This window comes from Chiloscyllium punctatum, chromosome 3 (assembly GCF_047496795.1).
Source record: "Chiloscyllium punctatum isolate Juve2018m chromosome 3, sChiPun1.3, whole genome shotgun sequence".
NCBI classification, from domain to species: domain Eukaryota; kingdom Metazoa; phylum Chordata; class Chondrichthyes; order Orectolobiformes; family Hemiscylliidae; genus Chiloscyllium; species Chiloscyllium punctatum.
In genome coordinates, this window is record NC_092741.1 from 107,610,465 (window position 1) to 107,634,818 (window position 24,354).

General features: G+C 42.3%; 1 protein-coding gene across 1 annotated transcript in view; it reads left to right on the top strand.

Annotated features, from left to right (window-relative positions):
* lmbrd1 (LMBR1 domain containing 1) overlaps nt 1-13,524 on the top strand; it is a 297,592-nt gene extending 284,068 nt beyond the window's left edge. The window contains exons 15-16 of the mRNA XM_072558080.1: nt 5,483-5,574; nt 12,839-13,524. Coding sequence (XP_072414181.1) covers nt 5,483-5,574; nt 12,839-12,961 — 215 coding nt within the window. The 3' untranslated portion in view covers nt 12,962-13,524. The remainder of the gene's footprint in view (nt 1-5,482; nt 5,575-12,838) is intronic.
* Nucleotides 13,525-24,354: the final 10,830 nt, after the last annotated feature.

Consider the following 24,354-nt stretch of genomic DNA (forward strand, 5'->3'; position numbering starts at 1 on the left):
ATTGAGAAAAGAACCAGCTTTGTGACTAGATTAATTGTGGATTATGGGCAGCATGGACAAGTTGGGCTAAGGGCTTGTTTCCATGCTGTAAACCTCCATGACTCATTAATTAATTTTACATTGCTGTATTTAAATTTGCATAAAGCAGGCATAAGTTGGCAATAGAAGTTTTTAATTTCCAACATACCTGACATATACTTCTACACCCGAAGAGTTTTCGCCATGAATCACCTTCCAAGACTAGTGAGGTCACAGTTAATATGCTTCCATTGCAAAATTGACCAATTTCAACTAAGCAGTTAATACCATTTTCAAAGTATTGCAAAATTAAACTTAACAATTGATAGTGTTCATTGCATGAGCATCCATTTTTTTTCTCGATATAGTAGTTCCTATGCATATGCAATCTTAAGCGGGTGATTCTAAATACATTTGCAAGAAAGTAATGCCTCACTGATTTCAGGTTTTCCTGGTTTCTAGTCAGCTGAGTATTCCTTTATTGACAAGTTTCAAACACACTCTTTTAAAGCCTTCCTTTCTCCCCAAACCCACTTTGCAGCCTCCCTCCATCTTTCTCCCCCAATGTGCACCTATAAACAGTTCCATAAAAATAATGTGGTACCATTGTCTGAATGATGTACACAGTAAAGAATTGACATTAGCTGCAAATATTTTCCTGAGTTCCAAGTTACGGTTGGGAAATATAACAAATCTGATCAGATTCTGCTCAACTAATGTGGTTAAATCCCCTTTGTGTTTTCATGTGATGTCTGTCAAGGCAATAGAATTTTATTTTTCCCAGCACATTTATCAGGTCACTGTGGACCTGGCTTCTTTTTTTTAATCTAACTTACCTTTCTAATCAACCTGTTCAGCGATATTATTACACACCTCTGGAGCAGATGGGACTTGAATCTGGGCCTCCTGGACCATGGAATAGAGACATTAACACTGCACCACCTGACCCCTGTCGAGGAAATTACTTAGTCTGAGACTCTGAGTCTTGTTTCAAGAAGCTTTATTTTTCATGAATTCACAGAGAAGCTGAGACAGTCTGTACTGTCTAACAGTACTCTCCCGAATTGCACAGTCAGCCTATACTTATACAATGATACAAACAACTTTGCTTACATTGCGCACTTTACAATAATTCTAGATAAAGATAAATACAGTGCAGCTTTTGCCTCGAGCCCAAGCACAGAAAAGCTAACGAGCTCAGAAAGCACTTCCACTCGTGAGCCTATGATATACTGCCTATATTTCATCAAATTATTAGATTAGCTTAGATTCCCTACAGTGTGGAAACAGGCCCTTTAGCCCTAACAAGTCAACACCGACCCTCTGAAGAGTAACCCACCCTCCGAAGAGCAGCCCACCCAGACCCATTCCCCTACATTCACCCCTTGACTAATCCACCTAATACTATGGGCAATTTGGCATGGCCAATTCACTAACCTGCACATCTTCAGACTGTGGGAGGAAACCAGAGCACCTGAAAGAAACCCATGAAGACACGGGGAGAATGTGCAAACTCCACACAGACAGTTGTCCAAGGTGAGAATTGAACACGGGTCCCTGACGCTGTGAGGCAGCAGTGCTATAATTACACAACCTCAGGTCTTTATCTCCAGCAATATTTTCCCACTAAAGCGAGAGGCTGAGAGCCAAGATAGCTTTTACCTTGGTCAAATATCCCATCATGTAGCAGTATGCTAAGTTCTTACTACTTCCACAATCCCAATAGGAATTGCTCAAAAAATAGAGGATGGTTTCGATCTGTTGACCTCTGGGTTTTGAGTTCAACACTATCCCGCAGGGTCATTGGCCAGCGTTCATCCCCTGTCTTCTTATTCTTTTCAGTATTTCATACAATGTGTATGTTGCAAGACCAACATATTGCCAGTCCTTAATTGCTCACAAGAAGGTGGTGGCAAGTGTTTTCCTGGATCACATCCTTCCTTTGTAGTTTAATTTAGCCAAGTGCTTTGCTGGACCATTTGTGAAGACTGTTAAGGGTCAACTAATACTAACAATACTTGACAATGAGGAAGATGAAGCAGTCATAAATGAAGCTATTCCAGTGTCAAGTGAAAATGATGCAAGATGAGCACTTTGAAGGAATTTTGCAAAAAAATGATCGTTGGTGCATTACAGAGTCAGTTTGGGACAGGACTGCAAAATCACAGACACTTTAATATTTTAGCAGAAACTGAAGAGCACAGTTTAATGCAGTCATGTTAATGTCATTCTCTGTTTACTGCTTATGACACACTGATCTTTAATATGTTTGTTCCTTACTTTGCTGATTTGCAGAATTTTTTTATTTGTTGAACAGGTTTCTTTTTCTATTTGTTGGCTTTTCTCCTGCTTCCTATTAAATTTTTAACTTTATTCTCTAAAATTTCCTTTTATCTTCCATGAATTTCTTTTCACTATTGTTACCTTTTTTCCTGATGGTAAACTTTTATGACTCTAATCTGATTGTCATCATTTGCCAGACTGTAGATCCTTTTACCAAAGTTGCCAAAAAACTAAAGGAGAATGTGGGGAGATTGAAACAAAGACATGGTTCATTATGGTTCCTGTGCACCGCAGAGAGATCAAATATACATGGGAAGAGAACATAGGGGAAAATGGGAATGAAAATGTAAATGGATGACATTTTTTACTCTTGACTTTTCTGAATGTGCTGAAACTGACTTACTGAAGCATTATTTTTAGGCTTTGAAAATTAAGCTAATTGACGGTGTTTTAGGAAAAAACTGCAGAAAGCTGCAACACAAAGGGACTTGGGGGTACTTAAGCATCAAATACAGGTGCAGCAGGTATTCAGGCAAGTAATGGCCCATATTTCAAAGGGGTTAGAGTATAAGACTGGGAATGTTTTACACTGCAACTGTGCAAGGTGATGGTAAAACTGGAGTAGTGTGGATTGAATATTGCAAGCTCTTTTGTTCCCTTTTAATTAAAGCAAGATTCAGTTTCATTTGAGGCACTTTAGAGAAAGTTTATTAGGATGATCCTCTGGAGGGCTTGTCTTCTGAGCAAAGCTGAACAGCAGTTGGGACTCTACGCCCTGGAGTTGAGAAGAATGAGTGATAATCACATGGAAATAAATAGATTTTTAAGGGGTTTGTCAGCATAAGTGCTGAAAGGATGTTCATGGGAGAGTTCAGGATCAGAGTGAAGGGTTGCAAATTTAAGACTGAGATGGGAAGGAATTTCTTCACTGAGAGTTGAGTGTCACAGCCACCCAATTAAACCTGTTGGACTATAACCTAGTGTTGTGTGATTTTTAACTTTGTACACCCCAGTCCAACACCAGCATCTCCAAATCACAACTGACATTATATATTGAAAAAGACCTGGATTGTTTACTTAATCTCTCATTTTTTAGAATGACCATGTTGGTTTCCGTTCTTTCATATGTAAATCCCATATCTTTTTTTAGAGTTACATTTTCAATAGAACTTTAACAATAGGTGCCATGTCAGCTCAGATAATGTGTGATCCCTGTGTGAGGCTCATACCTATTGTTAAAGTACACTTGAGAATGTAACTTTTAAAAAATAGTTCTGGATTTGCATATGAAAGAACTGAAACCAACTGTCATTCTAAAGGATGAGACTTAACAAACAATCCAGATCTTTTTCAAATATGTGCTTCCAAATAAACCTGTTGAACTATAACCTAGTTTTGTGTGAGTTTTAACTTTGTACACCCCAATCCAACGCTGGCACCTCCAAATCATGGCTGAAATGCATAAATAGTCAAATTTACAAAATACTTTGTGGGTGTCCATCTTCACACCCTTTTCACATAACACTGGTGCAGGCAAGATGTTTATTCTTAGTAAAATGCTGCTTTTTATCCCAAAATTATCTATTTTCTGTCATAACAGAATTAATTCCATTTAATCTTAGTACATTGTCACTGGCACAAAACATTTGTATGTAGAAGTCCTCCCTCCCTAATACTTGTAAATATGAATTATTAAAAATTTCCAATTCATTTCTGGCCTTGTTTATAATCAGTGCTTCTGTTCATTTGTGAACTATGTGTGTTGGTTTTTACTGTTGGCAGCAATCTCTCCACCTCTGTGTATGTCCTTACACTATTTGCAGTGTATGACTGAATTTCATCCTTGGTTCCTCTCCAATTCATCTCTGTACCATTTCTCAGTTGCATCATTTGGAAGCACAGAGTTACCCTCTATATATAAATCGGCATGGATCAGAAGGGAAACTGGCTCAGTGGTTAGCACTGCTGCCTTACAGCGCCAGGGACCCGGGTTCAATTCCAGCCTCGGGCAACCGTGTGGAGTTTTTACATTCTCCTTGTGTCTGCGTGGGTTTCTTTCAGGTGCTCTGGTTTCTTCCCACAGTTCAAATTGTGCGGGTTAGGTGAATTGGCCATGCTAAATTGCCCATAGAGTTAGGTGCATTAGTCAGGGGTGAATATGGGGAATGGGTCTGGGTGAGTTACTCTTCGGAGGGTTGGTGTGGACTAGTTGGGCCGAAGGGCCTGTTTTCACAGTGTAGGGAGTCTAATCTAATCTATTAGAGGGGTAAACAAAATCTAGGTCGACTAGGTTGTGTTTAAGGAATAGCTTAAAGAAGGAGAGAGAGCTGAAAAAGTGGACATTCTTCGGTAAATACCTAATTGAAGTCATGGTTGCAAATCAGGGTGAGAGGTTATAATGTATAGAGGGTAAGGTGTAAGGCCATGACTTGTTGAAAATTTGAGAATTTTAATAGGAAAAGTGAGGTTTCCAACCGGGAATTGAAGTGAGCAAGAATAGGCAGCGATTCAATTAGCTGATGTTTTAGATGGTTGAGACTGACAAGCTGGCCAGTAGATGACATTGCAGTAGCCAAGTAAATGTATGGAAAGGTGACCCTTTGCAGGTTCTTTCCATTGATTTCATGGTACTTTAATTCATTTGATGGGTATTTTGTTTTAGCCCATTTCAAGTTGAAGTAATTAATCAGATAGAAATAAGACCATATATTATTTAATACATGTATATACAGTATTTAAGAAACAAGCTTACTATTGTATATAGTTGCTATATTTCTGTAACATCAGATGTACAGGTACTTGTGTCAGTCCTTGCTGCATTTCTAAGACGTCTGTCACTTAATATCAAGGTTGATTCCCAGCCTACATGAAAAGTAAACACTGAGGGCCAATCCAGTCAGAAGGTAATCCATCCAGGTTCCTGGCCACAATTGTCCAATCAATCATCAGATTGGACAGCTTTGAATGTTAGTATGATGCTGTTGCTAGTTGCTTGACTGGTTACTTGTGCACAGTGCTTTATATGGATCAGTGATATCAGGAAACAAATGAATAGCATTGGTATCAAGAGCAAATTGAGTAATGATAATTATATTGTTGCTGTGACTGACTTTATTTTTGAACCATTGAATTTGTATTTCAGTTTTAGATATTTGATTGTTGTCTGTACTCTGACTTTCAGATCAGTGCACAGTGACAAGGACATATCTCTTCCTTCACAAATTCTGGTTCTTCAATGTTGTATACTATTTTGGCAATTGGGCATTTATTGCAGTAAGTACATTTTTTTTTACTATGTTTATCTTTGAAATGATTTCGAAGACTTAGGAAACCTTACATCATCACAAAGCACTGGACTTGTATCACACATACCCGACTTTGCAACTTTGACCAACAGGTATTTACTGTGTTCTTTTACTATTGTTTGAGGCAGGAACTTATATTTTCTGCAGGAAGTCACTGTAACTCCAGTGGAACAAGATGGGGAAGAAGACAGAACCCAAGTTACTAGCTGTTCACTTGACCCCAAGATTTCCCCTCAGAATTCATGAGGCCTCAAATCCAAAGACATCAGGCTGGTGTCTTGCCTCCCTTGGCCAGGGTCAAGGATGTCTCTGGGAGGGTGTAGAATATTCTGAAAGGGTGAGTGACCAACAGGACGTCTTTGTACATGTTGGTATCAGTGACATAGTTAGGGAAAAGGCTGAAGTTCTGCAAAGAGATGTAGGAAAATAGGCAAGAGGTTAAAAAGTAGGTCCATGAGATTAGTAATATCTAGACTACCCACCAGTGCCACGTGCCAATGAGTGTAGAAGTAGGAGGATAGAGCAGATGGATGCATGGCTGAGGAGTTGGTGCATGGGATAAGGATTCACATTTCTGGACAGTTGGGATATCTTTGTGGTAGAAATGACCTCTATAAGAAAGCTGGGTTCCATCTGTATTGTAAGGGGACCTTTCTCCTTGTGGGAAGATTTGCTAGTTTTGAATATTTGACTTGAATATCATAACTATTCTAGAAATGTGACAGCTTAATGTTCCAGCATATAGATGCTATAGGAAGATTAAAAAGAGAGCCAAGAAAGGGGAGAGGGAGTGGCATTTTGCATAAGGATGACATTACAACTGTATTTAGGGAAGATATTCCTAGGAGATTATCCATTGAAGTTATTTGGGTGGAACTGAGAAATAAGAAAGGGTGGTCATCTTGTTGGGATTGTAATATAAAACCCCCAATAGTCAGCAGGAAATCGACAAACCAAAAAATAAGGAGATCTCCGATATCTGTAAGAATGAGTTGTCATGGTAGGGGATTTTAACTTTGTAATCATAGACTGCGACAGTCATATATTAAGGGCTTGGATGGGGAGGAATTTGTTAAGCATGTACAAGAGAAATTTCTTACTCAATGTGGATGTACCTATTAGAGAAGGAGCAATAATTGACCTTCTGTTGGGAAACAAGGCAGGGAAAGTGATTGAGATGTTAGTGGGGGAGCACTTTGGAGCAAGTAATCATAATTCAGTTAGTTTTAAAATAGTTATGGAAAAGATAGAACTGATCAAAAAGTAAGGCCAATTTTGATTATATTATACAGGAACTTTCAGAAGGTGATTGGGAAAGATTATGCACAGGTAAAGGGTTGGTTGGGAAATGGGGTGGCCTTTAAAAATGAGATGATGAGAGTTCAGAGACCATATGTTCCTGTTAGCGTGAACAGTATGACGGGTAGGTGTAGGGAATGCTAGAGGACCGGAGAAATTGAGGTTTTGGTCAAGAAAAAGAAAGAAGCATATGTCAGGTATAGACAGCTGGGATTGAGTGAATCCCTGGAGGAGTATAAGGACAATAAGAGTGTACTTAAAACAGAAATTAAGAGGGCAAAAAGGGGACATGAGATAGCTTTGGCAAATGGAGTTAAAATGAATCCAAAGAGATTCTACAAGTAAATTAAAAGCAAAAAAAAAATGAGGGAGAGAATAGGGCCCCTTGAAGATCAACACAGAATCACGTGTGGAACCATAGAAGATGGGTGAGATGAATATTTTGCGTCAGTATTTACTGTGTAGAATCTCTGTACTACATCCTCAGGAGAATTCGTACTCTCAACAAACAGTATTTCAATTCCATCTGAAACATCAAAAACTGTAAGTACAACAAACTTTTATCCATCCACCTCCATAGCCAGCACTCCTCAAACATTCCAGAAGATTCCCCTGGCCTCGAAACCTATTCCACCATTAGCCATGTGGCTGATGCAGCTGCCACTCCCACGCTGATTGATGATGTCACTTCCGCCCCCAACATGGCCACTCCCACAACCACTTCCACCCCTCACAATTCCTCATGCATCACACCTGACATCACTTCTGCCCTTCACATCATCGCTGATGCCACATGCTCAGTGACTTCCGCCACCCCTACTGCCGTGGTCACCACCACTTCCGCCCCCACCAGCGCCACTCACCTGCATTCTGCTGACATGCCCCCCACAGACCCCACTGTCACTATCCCCACCCCCCAGAACCCCAAGGGGAACATTACCCGTGCTCATGACTCCACCCCCATTCCTCCCACCATCACACCCCCTCCCAGCTCTACACCCACACCAGATCCCAGCTCCCAGCCCTGCCGAGTTTTCACCATCCCCCCAGACCTCCCACTCACTGAGGACGAACAATCAGTCCTCAGCAAAGGACTCATCTTCATCCCCCTCCGTCCACGCATCAATAAATTTAATACATGCCGTGATGTCGAACAATTCTTCTGTCACCTCCGCCTCCGAGCTTACTTTCACAATCGGGGCTCCCGCCCACCTTCCGAGGACCCCTTTGCCCACCTCCAACACACTGCATCCACCTGGACACCCCGCGCTGGCCTATTACCTGCCCTCGACCTCTTCATTTCCAACTGCCGCCGGGACATTCATCGCCTCAACCTGTCTACCCCCCCTCCCCCACTCCAACCTCTCACCCTCACAACGCGCAGCCCTCCAATCCCTCTGCTCCAATCCCAACCTCACCATCAAATCAGTGGATAAAGGGGGCGCAGTGGTAGTCCGGCGCACTGACCTCTACACCGCTGAAGCCAAACGTCAACTCGAGGACACCTCTTCCTACTGCCCCCTCGACCATGATCCCAACCCCCATCACCAAACCATCATCTCCCAGACCATACAGAACCTCATCACCTCAGGAGATCTCCCACCCACAGCTTCCAACCTCATAGTCCGGGAACCCCGCACCACCCAGGTCTACCTCCTTCCCAAGATCCACAAGCCTGACCACCCTGGCCAACCCATTGTCTCAGCATGCTCCTGCCCCACTGAACTCATCTCTACCTACCTCGGCACTGTCCTATCCCCCCTAGTCCAGGAGCTCCCCACATATGTTCGAGACACCATCCACGCCCTCCACCTCCTCCAAGACTTCCGTTTCCCTGGCCCCCAACGCCTCATCTTCACCATGGATATCCAATCCCTCTACACCTCCATCCGCCATGACCAAGGCCTCCAAGCCCTCCGTTTTTTCCTCTCCAGACGTCCCCAATAGTACCCTTCCACTGACACTCTCATTCGTTTGGCCGAACTGGTCCTCACCCTTAACAATTTCTCCTTTGAATCCTCCCACTTCCTCCAGACCAAAGGCGTAGCCATGGGCACATGTATGGGCCCCAGCTATGCCTGTCTCTTTGTTGGCTACGTAGAGCAGTTGATCTTCCGTAATTACGCCGGCACCACTCCCCACCTCTTCCTCCGCTACATTGATGACTGCATTGGTGCCACCTCATGCTCCCGCGAGGAGGTTGAGCAATTCATCAACTTCACCAACACATGCCACCCTGACCTTACATTTACCTGGACTATCTCTGACATCTCACTCCCCTTCCTGGACCTCTCCATCTCCATTAATGACAACCGACTTGACACTGACATTTTTTACAAACCCACCAACTCCCACAGCTACTTGGATTACACCTCTTCCCACCCTACCTCTTGCAAAAATGCCATCCCGTATTCCCAATTCCTCCGCATATGCCGGATCTGCTCCCAAGAGGACCAGTTCCACCACAGAACACACCAGATGGCCTCCTTCTTTAGAGACCGCAATTTCACTTCCCACGTGGTTAAAGATGCCCTTCAACGCATCTCCGCCCTCAGACCCCACCCCTCCAACCGTAACAAGGACAGAACGCCCCTGGTGCTCACCTTCCACCTACCAACCTTCGCATTAAACCAAATCATCCGCTGACATTTCCGCCACCTCCAAACAGACCCCACTACCAGGGATATATTTCCCTCCCCACCCCTTTCCACCTTCCGCAAAGACCGTTCCCTCCGCGACCACCTGGTCAGGTCCACGCCCCCAAACAACCCACCCTCCAATCCTGGCACTTTCCCCTGCCACCGCAGGAATTGTAAAACCTCCGCCCACACCTCCTCCCTCACCTCTATCCAAGGCCCGAAAGGAGCCTTCCACATCCATCAAAGTTTTACCTGCACATCCACTAATCTCATTTATTGTATCCGTTGCTCCCGATGCAGTCTCCTCTACATTGGGGAGACTGGGCCCCTCCTAGCAGAGCGCTTTAGGGAACATCTCCGGGACACCCGCACCAATCAACTACACCGCCCTGTGGCCCAACATTTCAACTCCCCCTCCCACTCTGCCGAGGACATGGAGGTCCTGGGCCTCCTTCACCGCCGCTCCCTCACCACCAGACGCCTGGAGGAAGAACGCCTCATCTTCTGCCTCGGAACACTTCAACCCCAGGGCATCAATGTGGACTTCAACAGTTTCCTCATTTCCCCTTCCGCCACCTCACCCTAGTTCTAAACTTCCAGCTCAATAACTGTCCCCATGACTTGTCCGGACTTGTCCTACCTTCCTATCTCCTTTTCCACCTATCCACTCCACCCTCTCCTCCTTGACCTATCACCTTCAACCCCTCCCCCACTCACCCATTGTACTCTATGCTACTTTCTCCCCACCCCCACCCTCCTCTAGCTTATCTCTCCACGCTTCAGGCTCACTGCCTTTATTCCTGATGAAGGGCTTTTGCCCGAAACATCGATTTCGAAGCTACTTGGATGCTGCCTGAACTGCTGTGCTCTTCCAGCACCACTAATCCAGAATATAGTTGCAGACAGATCTGGTTTCCAGCATCTGCAGTCATTGTTTTTACCAGAATGCCATGGAAGCTAGGGGACTTCGGGGAAATAAATAGTAATATCTTGAGAAGAGTTCATATTACAGAAAAGGTGGTGCTGGATCACTGAGACCTGATCAGGTTTTTCCCAGAACTTTGTGGGAAGCTAGGGAAGAGATTGCTTGGTCCCTTGCGAAGGTATTTGCACCATCGTCAGCCACAGGTCAGCTGGAAGACTGGAGGTTGGCAATGTGGTGCCATCATTTAAGAAAGGCTGTAAGGAAAAGCAAGGGAACTATAGATCAGTGAGCCTTTTGTGTCAATGGTGGGTAAGTCTTTGAAGGAGATTCCTTGAATTTGGAAAGGGAAGGACTGAATAAGGATAGTCAACATGGCTTTGTGCATGGAAAATTGTGCCTCACTAACTTAATTGAGTTTTTTGAAGAGATGGCAAAGCGGTTTGATGAAGGAAGAATGGTAGGTGTTGTCTATATGGATTTCAGCAAAACAATGGGATCTAGGAAAACTAGCCAAATGAATACAAAATTAGCTTGAAGGTAGGAGACAGGTGGTGGTGGTAAAGGGTTGCTCCTTGGACTGGAGCCCTGTGACCCAGGGTGTGCTATAAGGATTATTGCTGGGTCCACTGCTTTTCATGATTTATATAAATTATTTGGATGTGAATATAGGAGGTATGGTTAGTAATTTTGCAGATGACACTAAAATTGGTGGTATAGTGGACAAATGGGCAGATCAGATGGGCAAATGAGCCAAAGAGTGGCAAATGGAGTTTAATTTTGATAAATGTGAGGTGTTGCATTTTGGTCAGACTAACCAAGGCAAGACTTAGAGTTAATGGTCGGGCCCTGGGGAATGTTACCAAACAAAGAGACCTAGGGATTGGAGGTGCATAGTTCCTTGAAAGTGAGTCACAGATCGACAGGGTCGGAAAGGTGGCATTTGGCAAGCTTGCCTTCATTGGTCAATGTATTGAATATTGTTGGGAGGTCATGTTGTGGCTGTACAGGACATTGAGGCCGTTTTCAGCATACTGTGTGCAGTTCTGGTTGTCTTTCTATAGAAAGAATGTTAAACTTGAAGTGGTTCAGAAAAGATTTACAAAGATATTGCCGAGACTGGAGGGAGAGGCTGAATAGGTGGAGCTTTTTCCCTGGAACGTCAGATGCTGAGAGGTTGCCTTATAAAGGCTTATAAAATCATGAGGAGCATGGAGAAGGTGTGGCAGAGTTAAAAACCAGAGAGCAAAAGTTTAAGGTGAGAGGGGAAAGATCTGTAAATGACCTGAGAGGTAACTTTTTCATGCAGAAGGTGATGCATGTGTGGAATAAGCTACCAGAGGACGTGTTGATGGTGGGTCCAATTACAATATATAAAATGCATCTGGATAGGTATATGAAAAGGAAGGGTTTACAGGAATGTGGGTCAAATGCTGCAAATGGGGCAAGGTCAGATTGGGATGTCTGGTCGCCCAGACAGGTTGGACAAAAGGGTCAGTTTCTGTGCTGCATGACTCTATGACTGCCATTTTATAGGCATGTACATAGAATTTTGACACAAATGGTTGCATTTTTATCAAATGTCTAGTGAAAATTGACAGAGAGACCCTTTCTGTTTAAGGGCTGCTGCCAACAGCACGCAACAATCAATTCTTTAGCAACAGATCCAAGAGGAAAAAGATTCCCGTAAATGCTGATTTATATCAGCAAATGGTGATTTTATAGGCCAGACTTTCAAACTGTTGCATGACTTAGATTTTAATCACTTTATTTTCTGTATACATAATGGAAATAAACCAATCAGTAATTTGGCAGTTTAATTCGTGGGAAAAGAATGCAACTTAGAGAGAATGTAGTCACAACATTACTGTTGACAACAATATGCTTTGACAGTTTGGACTTAAATATAACGTATAGAGGGAGCTGACTTTGCTGTGCCTGGATAGCAGCTGCTTGATGTAATCCTAACTTGCTTGTTTACTGTGGTCCAACTCGGCACTGACCTCTTGACCTGTCCTACCTGTCGATCTTCCTTCCCACCTACCCGCTCCATCCTCCCCACTGACCTATCACGATTACCCCCCCACCTGCATCCACCTATTGCCTTATCACCTACCTTACCTCTTGGCCCCACCCCCCCTTACCCCTATTTATCTCTCATCCCCCTTCACCCCTCCACATGCCTGGTAAAGGGCTTGTGCCCAAAACGTTGACTTTCCTGCTTCTCAGATACTACCTGACCTGCTGTGCTTTCCCTGCACCATCTTTTTTTGACTGTTCTCTAGCTTTTTGTCAATATTGTAACTGTTCAGATGTCACTTTTTACATTTCTATTTGTACTTTTCGTTAATGGTACTATTTTATATCCACAGGTCTTCCTAATTGGTCTAATTGTCTCCTGTTGCAAAGGGAAGCGTTCAGTCATCGAGGGGGAGGTAGATGATGATGATTCTGATTTAAGTGATGATGATCTCATGGAGAGATATCGTATTTAAATCTATGCTATGTTCCTCAGCTTGAGTTTCTGGGCCACATGGGGGATGAAAAGAAACTCTGTTCCATTTATCAATGAAGTATTTAAACCAATTTAGAAAATGGGTTGTATTTGTTCCTCTTTGGAGTGCAGACTTTGAAGAAGAGGTACAGGGGATATGTGAAGTTATAGAATGAAAAATATTGAATCCAAGTAATATTGTATTAAATTCAGCCATTTTGCTGACAGCTGTTTTTTTCTTAAATACATTCAAAGGGGCTGCTAATTTTCTAGATGGTTTTAAAAGGAACAGGCTAATTTGCAGATGACTGCATGTGATCTCTGAAATTACATTCAATAAGTGTTTTTGCCTCAACATTAAACTGACGTCTTAAAAAACATGCACATTTTGGTTTTATGATTGCACACAGAACTAAGTGGTACATCATATCTGTAAACAAACATTGTTTTTTGTTTTTTAAAATTAGTAATCACTGAATGCCAAGTCTAATTGTGCAGTTTAAAAATAATAATTTACTGTTACCTGGAAGTTACTTTTATAATAAAAATAGCTACAAAAAAAAATGGCTGAGATTTTCATATTTTTCTTCAAGAACAAAATATGAAAGGTTTTGGACTAACAGTGCAGAGTCATGACTTCAAGCCCAACCCTGACAGCTAAGGAAATTAAATTTAATTAATGAAATAAAATCTGAAAATTAAAGCTGGTATCAATGATGAGATAATGATGACTATAAAACTAATAAATTGTACTGAAAATTTATCCATGTCATCCATGTCCTGCCTAAAGGATGACTCTTGAGTAAACTCTGACACAGGCTAGCAAATCAGAAGTATATTTCAGAAGATAGCTCATTACTTCATGTCCTCCTTTAGCTTTAAAATGGTTGGTATCCTCCCAGCACACTCTCCGTATTGGCTATTCATAACTCACCAAACCTTTTTTCGATTATGTTTTTCAAACTCTCAACCTCTAACGCCTAGGACAAGCACAGCAGACACATGGGTACAGCATCATCTGCAAGTTCTCTGGGCCACACACCATCCTGACTTGGAGCTATAATTAGCATTTCCTACACTATCAAGGGGTCAAAATCATGGAAATGCATTTCCTAACAGCATTGTGGGTGAACCACAAATGGATTTCAGTGGTTCACGAAGTCAGCTAATCATCAGTTTTTCCAGCGTCGTTGGAGATGGGTGACAAATACTGGGCCAGCCAGTGATGTCTGCATTCCATCAAGAAGTGAAAGAATGCCAGAAGACTATCTGGGTCTCAAGGGCAGCATTGCCTTCCCCCATCTATTCAGTTCTTGCTTTTTTATTAGGTTATATGTTAAGAATATGGAGGTCATGCTATGCTTCAGAAACATGGGATTTTACAGTGGCCTTTGATTTTTCATGTTTCCCCTTGTCCATTTCAAACCAGCTAGAAGTGTCATTGAGGTGGAAAGGTCTTGAGGTCAGAAAATATTAATCTTGGCACTGATCTCTGTCAAACAACTAAAACAACAATTAATGTTAGTATGTAATGCGGGCATGCATTACAATTAACCCAATGTTCATACACTAGGTATTGCAACATATGATCTCAACCTGTAACCATCCGCAGTTGATAACATACATTGCAATACGAAGGTATGTCAGCCCAAGAGGTCAGTGTAAAGCAATGCTGTCATTCTGCTCTTTATAAAACTTCAGAAGGGCAGTTCGATGTAAACAAGTTGCTTATTATTTGTATAGTAAGCAATGTTTTACTTCAGTAAATATAGTCAACGGGATTTGTGAAGCAACTGCTAAATGTCACTGCACTATGCAATGTTGTTGCAAATATCACTGTGGTGTTATTGAAATTTAAAAATATTGTAGCTTCCATCTCAAAACAAAACAAACACCTGGACTCTGATGCAACTAATGTTTCACAGAAGATTCTATTCATTCTATTTTAGTTGAGTCTAGTGAGGTAAATGAAAATGTTTCCATATGACACTGGTTCAAAACTCACATTTTTCTTGTATCTAGCCACTTTTTAATTAAAAAGCCAGATTCCATATTTATTTCTGAATCTGTGCCAGTGCTGCAGGCAGGGAGTTGTTGGGAGTATGGCGAATGGGAGGCGGGCAAGAGTGGCATTGGACAAATCAAGTTCTGAGCCACAATTTCCATATACATTTATAAATCCTTGTATTGCTTCACTGTACTTTCTTAAACCTAATAAATTTTGTACCCTTCTGCTTTTAGCTGACTGCATTTCTGCCTTCTCCACTGTCAGTGGTAGAATTTTCAGCTATAGTGTTGCTATATTCTTGGAGTTCTCTTCTTAAAGACCTTTACATTGCTGTAACTGTCCATAATTCCTCAAAACCTAGCAATGAAAGTCATAGGCCTTGAATCAAATTCAGGGACGTTACTAAAACATAGATGGATATTAAAATAAAATAGATTCAAAATAAATAAGACCACAGTGAAACAAATCAGTAGGTTCACTTCTGTCACTTCTAAAATGTACAAGATCTCTGTGCTGTACTCTGGCCTGTTGTGCACCCCCAATTTTCTTCATTCCACCATTAAGAGTCTGCCTTCAGCTACTGAGACTGAAAGGAACAGGCATAGACTACTCATCTCTCATCTATTCAGTGAGCTTAAGGTTTACTTGTCTCTGAAATGCATTTAGGTCTAAAACTGTTTATTAACTAGCGCACATTGCTTTTTCTGGGGGAGAGATCTACATATTTATTAACCTTTGTGCATAGTAATATTTCCTCATCTCACTTTCAAAAGGCCTAGCAATTTTAAAATGATGCCCTCTGGTGCTCAACTCTAACATCAAAAGAAATATTGTCTGCATCATATCAATGCCTTTCAAAGTCCTTAAACTTCCATGTTCCAGGGATTACAGTCCTACTTTGTGTCATCTCTTTTAATGGTTGATACTCTGGTAATATTTTTGTGAATCTGCTCTGCATTTCTTCCAAACTAACACATCCTTTCTAAGATGAAGTGCCCAGTATTGCTCGCTGATTCAATTTGATTTACTGTTGTCACATGTATTGAACACGGTAAAAAGTTTTGTTTTGCAAGCAATGTGGGCAGATCATAACATACAAGGAGTGAGTATCAGATCGGAGGGCGTTTAAACAGAGAGAGGCAAATAGGGTTATGGCTGCTCAGGAGGTGCACAAAAGCAAGATCAACATTAGATTTGAAATTAGAGAGGTCCATTCAGCAGGATAATAATAGCAAGGATGAAGCTATTCTTGAACCTGTTGGTACGTGTGTTCAAATTTCTATATCTTCTGCCTGATAGAAGAGGTTGGAAGAGAGTGTTGCCAAGGTGGGAGGTGTCTTTGATGATATTCAAACATAGAACCGTACAGCACAGTATAGGCCTTTCAGTCCACGATATTGTGTCGAGCATTTATATTAATCTAAGATCAACCTAACCTATACACCCATCAATTTACTGCCATCCATGTGCTTGGCCAGCAGTCGCTTAAATGTCCCTAATGTCTGTGACTCTACTACCATCACTGGCAGTGCATTCCACGCACTCACCACTATACCTTCCTCTAATCATCTTAAAATTATGACCCCTCGTGGCAGTCATTTCTGCCCTCTGACTATATCTACTCTTCGCATTATCTTATACACCTTTAGCAAGTCACCTGTCTTCCTTCTCTCCAGTGTGAAAAGCCCTAGCTCACTCAACCTCTCTACATAAGACAGGCCCTCCAATCCAGGCAGCATCCTGGTAAATCTCCTCTGTACCTTCTCTGTCTACGTCCTTCCTGTCATGAAGTGACTAGAACTGGACACAGTATTCCAAGTGTGGTCTAACCAGGATTTTATAGCGCTGCAGCAAAACCTTGTGGTTCTTAAATTCAATCCCCCTGTTGATATAAGCCAAAACATCATAATGCCTTCTTAACAACCCTATCAACTTGGATGGCGACTTTGAGGGATCTATGTACGTGGACCCCAAGATCCCGCTGTTCCTCCACACTGCCAAGAATCCTGTCTTTAACTCTGTATTCAGCATTCAAATTTGATCTTCTAAAATGAATCACTTTGCATTTATCCTGGTTAAACTCTGCCACTTTTCAGCCCAGCTCTGCATCCTGTCATTGTCTTGTAGCCTGCAACAGCCCTCGACACTATCTGCAGCACCACCAACTTTTGTGTCATTAGCAAATTTACTAACCCATCCTTCGACTTCTTCATCCAAGTCATTTATAAAAATTACAAAGAGCAGAAGTCCAAGAACAGAGCTCTACAGGACATCATTGGTCACCGCCCTCCAGGCGGAATGCTTTCTATTCACTACCACTCACTGTCTTCTTTCGGCCAGCCAATTCTGTATCCAGTCACCCAAATTTCCCTGTATCCCATACCTCCTAACTTTCTGAATGAGCCTACCGTGGAGAACCTTATCAAATGCCTTACTGAAATCCATATACACCATATCCACTGCTCGACCTTCGTCAACTTGTCTCGTCACATCCTCAAAGAACTCAGTAAGCCTTGTGAGGCATGACCTGCCCCTCACAAAGCCATGCAAGCTATCTTTAATCAAACTATGTTTTTCCAAATAGTCAGAAATCTTATCTCTCAGAATCCTTTCCAGTACCTTGCTTACCACAGATGTAAGACTGACTGTAATTCCCAGGGATTTTCCTATTCCCTTTCTTGAGCAGAGGACCAACACTCGCCACCCTCCAATAATCCAGTACTACTCACGGGGAGAATGAGGATGCAAAGGTCATCACCAGAGGCACAGGAATCTTGTATATATCTGGTCTGGCTCTGGGGACTTATCTAACTTGATGCTTCCCAGACTTTCCAGCCCTTCCACTTTCTTAATATCAATCTGTTCAAGCCTATTAACCTAGTCCACGGTGTTTTCAGTATAAACAAGGTCCCTTTCTCTTGTGAATACCGAAGCAAGAAACTCAGGGCCTCCCCAACCTCTTCAGACTCCAGGCACAAGTTCCCTCCATTCTCTTATTCCTCATGTATTAGCGAGTTTCAAGAAAATTTTTACATCCTCACGTATGTATAGAACGCTTTTAGGTTTTCCCTAGCCCTTACTGTCAAGGCTGTTCCGTGCCGTGCCCCCCCCCCCCCCCCCCCCCTTAGCTTTCCTCAGTCCATTTTTAAGTTCTTTCCTAATTACCCTGTAATCCTCTAAAGCGATGCCAGATACTTGCCTCCTCAACCTTAAATAAGCTTCCTTCTTCCTCTTAACGAGAAGCTCCTCTTGTCATCCCAAGGCTCTTTCACCTTGCCTGCCTCAGTGGGACAAAGTTATCCAACACTCACAATACGTGCTCCTTAAACAGCCTCCACATTTCTGTTGTGTATTTCCCGTAGAACAATTGTTCCCAATTTATACTCCATAGCCCCTGTCTAAGAGCAGTATAATTTCCCACCACCAATTAAATACCTTCCCATATTGTTGATCCTATCCCTCTCTGGTAAAAGTGAGGCAGTTGTGGTCACTGCCAAAATGCTCTCCCACCAAGAGATCTAACACCTGGCCTGGCTCATTGACTGGTACCAAATCCAATATGGCATCCCCCCCCCCCCCCCCCCTAGTTGGCCTATCTACATATTGAGTCAGGAATCCTTCCTGGACACACCTGACAAAATTGGCTTCATCCAAAAAATCTGCACTAAGGAGGTTCCAATCAGTGTAGGGGAAGTTGAAGTCACCCATAACAACAACTCTACTACATCTACACCTTTCCAAGATCTGCCCTCCAATCTGTTCTTACATCTCTCTGCTGCTTTGGGGGAGTCTGTAGAAAACACCCAGTAAAGTGACTGTTCCCTTCCTGTTCTTGACTTCCACCCATACTGACTCAGTAGACAAACCCTCCTCAACAACCTCCTTTTCTGCAGCTGTGATGCACTCTAATTAACAATGCTGCTTCCCATCCTCTTTTGCCCTCCTCCCTGTTCTTTCTAAGAGATCTAAACCCTTGAACATCCAGCAACCATTTCTGCCCCTGTAAAATCCATGTCTCCATTATGCCCACAACATTGTAGTTCCAAGTTCTGGTCCATGCTCACTAAGTTCATCACTCTTATTCCTGACACTCCTTGCATTGAAGCAGACACACTTTAAACCATCCCTTTGCCCTATCAACTGTGTATCCTTCCTGACAGACTCTGCATTCTATTTCTGCCCGTTAACAACTACCCTCTTCTCTGATCTATAGCTCTGGTTCCCATCACCCTGCCAAACTAGTTTAAACCCTCCTGGGGTTCTCTAGCAAATCTCTCATCAAGGACATTGGTTTCTCTCCAGATTAAGTGCAACCCGTCCTTCATGTACAGGTCCCATCTTCCCCAGAAGGTACCCCAATGATCTACATATCTGAAGCCTGCACCAGCCCTGTAGCCACATGCTTAGTTGCACTCGCTCACCGTTCCTTGCCTCACTGGCACGTGATACTGGTAGTAATCCTGAGATTACTAGTCTGCTCTTCCTGCTTTTTAGCTTTCAACCTAACTCCCTGAAATCACTTTTTAGATCTTCATCCCTTTACCTAGCTATGTTATTGGTGCCAATGTGCACCACGACTTCTGGCTGCTCATCTTTTCCCTTCCGAATCTTGTAGACTCGTGCAGAGACATCCTGGACCATGAACCTTGGGAGGCAGCATATCTTCCCAGAGTCCATTCGCGACTACAGAATCTCCTGGCTGCTGCTCGAACTATTGAGTCTCCTACCACCAGTGCTTTTCTATTCTCCTTCTTGCCTTCTGAGCCACAGAGCCAGGCTCAGTGCCAGGGACCTGGCCAGTATTGGCAGCCTTTCTGCGGCAATGAGAAGTGTAGTTGGAGTCCAAGGACAAAAGGTTAGTTTTCATGATGGTCTGAGTTGTGTACACAGCTTTCTATAGTGTCTTCCGGCAGAGCAGGTGCTGTACCAAGGTGCTGTACTGTGATGCACCCAGGTGGAATGCTTTCCAAGGTACATCTGTAAAAGTTGGCAAAGGTTCTTATGGGCATGCCGAATTTCCTAAGCTTCTTGAGGAAGAGGAGGCCTGGTTTTGCCTCTTGACCATTGCATCTACATGGAAGTTCCACGACAGATTGAGAGTTATCTTCACTCTTAGGAACTTGATACTTTCAACCCTCTCCACCTCAGCTCCGTTGATGTCGATAGGGGCATGTCCTCCTCCTTTCTTTCTGAGGTCAATGATCAGATCTTTTCATTTTGCTGATATTGAGAGAGAGATGGTTCTTATTGCTCCACAGCACCAAGCCCTCTATCCCCTTGTATTCTGACTCATTGTTTGATATCTTGCCTATGAGAGTGGTGTCATCAGTGAACTTGTAGATGGCATTCATACGAAATTTGGTCACACTGTCATGAGTGTACAGGAAGTACAATCGAGGGCACTGGTGTTGAGGATTATCATGGAAGAGGTACTGTGCTGTCTGTATTCACTGGTTTCTGAGTCAGAAAGCTGAGGGTTCAGTTGCAGAGGGTGGAGCCAAGTCCTAGGTCTCCGAGTTTTGAGATTAGTTTGGTTGGGATTATAGTGTTCAAGGACAGAGCTGTCGTCGATAAGTAGGGGCCTGACATAGCTATTCTTATGGATTAGTGGTGCTGGAAGAGCACAGCAGTTCAGGCAGCATCCAAGATTTCGAAGCTAACTTGGATGCTGCCTGAACTGCTGTGCTCTTCCAGCACGACTAATCCAGAATCTAGTTTCCAGCATCTGCAGTCATTCTTTTTACCATAGCTATTCTTATGCTCAAGGAATGAGTGTCATACCAGGGAAATGGCATTTGCTGTGAACCTCTTTCACTGGTTGGCAAATTGCAAGAGATCGTGGCAGACTGGGAGGCTAAAGTTGATGTGGACCTTGACTCATCATTCAAAGTACTTCATGATTTTTTTGGTACTGGGATAATGGTAGTCTTCTTGAAGCAGGTGGGGACTTCAGACTGTAGCAAGGAGGTGTTAAAGATGTCATTGAATATTTCCACCAGGATCTGAGTGCATGGCTGGGAACTCCATCTTTCCTCAGGTTTACCTTTGAAGGCTGATCTGACATCTGCAGGTGGTGACTGAGAGAACAGGTGCATCTGGGGCTGTCAGGGCATGTCACACAGCGCCACTGGCATTCTGCTCAAACTGACCATAAAAAGCATTGAGCGTTTTTGTTTACTATTTTGTTCTGCTTCATTTTACATCATGTTATGTCATGTCGGCCTTGCTACTGGCATGGGGTGTCTGCGTGGTTAGTTTGGGCCTCTAATTTGGTCCCGTACTGCCTCTTGCATTTCTGATGCCCTTGCGGAGGTCATATCTGAATTTCCTGTCAAGGTCTAGGTCATCTGGTTTAAATGCCACTCTACTGGTATTCAGTGGCAGTAGATTTCCCAGTTCATTCAAAATTTCTGGTTGGGGAACACTACTCCAGGAGTTAATTCACCAGAGTTTTGTATAACTGTGGCATAACTTCTCTTTAAATTCCAGCTCTCCAGTCATAGATGCCTACATTTCATGTGCAGGTTTGTTTATTTTTCTCTACTTGATTGCTAGTAACATCCCCAATTGTCTGAATCCCTACTGTTCTTAGCTTTTTTTTAATACTCAAAACTATTCTTTATCAATCTAGACCGGATTACTGCATGAAAATCCACTTGCTAGAGTTTTGTCTACTTACGTCCCATGTTGTGGAATTTTTACCCTTTAAACCTCCTCATTCCTCTCCTAAATCTCTTCATCCCTCCTCTCGCCCACTGTCCTCCTTCAAGACATTCTTTATAACTTACATCACATGCCCCATATTTCTTCTGTAATTTATGTCAAATTCTATCTACTTGCACGCATGTGAGATGCCTTGAAATATTTTACAACATTGAAAGTAGCTATATAAATTTGGGTTATTTCTGTATTATTCCACTTCAGTTACCTTTGCAACTCTTAACACATTTGAATTCAAAAATGGTTTGAGCCGTGGAGCTTATTTTTTAAGGTGAAAAGTGGAGTTTGAGGATAAAGCATCCTCTTTTGAATCTGTTTCTTTTACGGATTGTGTTGTTACCCAAAGCACTGACTACTCAACCTGTCTGCAGCTGCAGATCCCAAAACTAAACAAAATTTGCTGAACAATTCTGAGTGCACTAATAGCTACACTGAGGACTAGTAGTGTCGTTTATTTACACTCTTGTGAAGCAACAGATGTTTATACAAAAGTGCACATTCCATACATTTTGTAAAAAATTTTTAGAAGTTACTTAAACATGGGGATATAGTTCTCATGGCATGTCTTGGCAATCAGATTTAACTTACTAACCAGTCACCCTGACCCGTCCTTTTCTCCTGTACTAGAATTGTGAATATTTGAAATGGGACACTTCTGCATTTAACTTAATCAGTGCAAAACGAAAGGCTTTGGCAGCATTTCCTTTTTTGAAGCAATAATCAATTTGTTTACAACTTTCTCCATTTAGACTCACCAAACACAGTTTCCACGAACTACATTGCCAAACCCAAGAAATTAATGGTCTATTTACAGTTTTAACTAATAACACTTGATATTTGATCATGAAAACTATTGTGCCATCTATCATCCCTCTCCATAAGAAATGTTCTCACTCACATTGGCTCCACTATTTTATTCATTCATGTGATGTGGACGTTACCAATTAGGCCAGCATTTATAGTTCCCCCTGAAATGCCCAGAGGACAACTAAGAATGAATTATATTGGTGTGGGTGGGGTGTCACATGTCGGCCAGACCAGGTAAGGATAACAATTTCCTAAAGAAAGATGTTAGTGAATCATTTGGGTTTTCACAATAATTGACATGACCACCATTAGGTTTGATTTTTTTCCCCCATGCTTTTGATTTGAATTAACAATCTGCTTGAGTAGGATTCGATCCCAAGTTTTAACATGGGTCTCCAGATTACTAGTTCAGTGATATTACACTACACCATTGCCTCCCTCACCTATCGACCTGATTGAAGTATTAGATTGTCTCCAGGCACTCTGTTCCCTAAAAGTTTTATCCCATTACTATACAGATATTTATTCCAGGTTTTGTTTTGAAAAGCACTTGCTTAACACAGCTTCAGCTGTTTGTAGTGAGGTTTTCAAAAGTCTTCAACACTGTACTTGGCCTGGTTAGCATCATTTCAAACTTGTGGATTCAAACTCTTGTCAGAGATTGAGATCACCTAACATCAGAATCCATTGCAGTTCTGAAGTGCTGCATCCTGTGGATGAGATGGTATGTAAGGATGTTAGTTCCCCATTATCTCCGGTGCTTGTGGTAGAGATTGAATCCTCCAGTAACCCAACTCAAAAAAAAGCCTTTTCTTGTGTTCTGGCCAGCATCTGTTGTTCAATCAATGCCAAAAGCCTTAATTAGCTGAGCTTTTATTCCAGGTGATTTGCAACATTCCTAGGGTAAATACTGCCATTGCATTGGATGGCACAGAGAGGTCATTTGTCCTAATTCATTCCTGCTGTTTATGCTCCATTCGAGCTATCTTTCCATCTTTTATCATCTAAATCTATAATTGTAACATCTCCCTGAAATGTTTGTCTTGTTTTCCCTCAAACGCATCAATGCAATTTGCTTCAGCCACACCCTGTGGTAGTGAGTGCCAAATTCTTATCAGTCTCTTAGTGAAGATGTTTCTTCTGATTTCACTCCTGGATTTCATACATACTGTCTTATGTGGATGGCCTCCAGTTGCCCTCTTCCCCACAAGGTTATCTGAAAAACATTATACAACAGTTGCAAAGTTCAAAGTGATTTGATAAGTGAAGCTTCTTTTGAGAAGCTGCTAAATACCATCAACCTTGAGGAATTTGTCATGAAGTATTTATGAAATTGGTTAATTTCAAATTGCAAAATTAGAGTGGTATTATTCTAGCTTATCCATTACAACTCAGTGAAGGATGGAGCAGACATCTTCCAAGTGCTTAAACAGACTTTTGTTTTATGTTTTTTCTGCTTTAGCAGTCGGCGGTGTTCAATTCCCGACTCAGGCGACTGACTGTGTGGAGTTTGCACATTCTCCCCATGTCTGCGTAGGTTTCCTCCAGGTGCTCCGGTTTCCTCCCACAGTCCAAAGATGCGCAGGTTAGGTGAATTGGCCATGCTAAATTGCCCGTAGTGTTAGGTAAAGGGGTAAATGTAGGGGAATGGGTGGGTTGCACTTCAGCGGGTCGGTGTGGACTTGCTGGGCCGAAGGGCCTGTTTCCACACTAAGTAGTCTAATCATTTAATGTATTCTGTATAAGCATTTATATGTGGCGTGATTTGGTTTATACTGAGCAACAATTGCTTCTATAAATTATTTAGTTAGTAGAAGAAAACAAGATTTTGAAAAGCTGCTCCGTACAGGTTGGTTGAT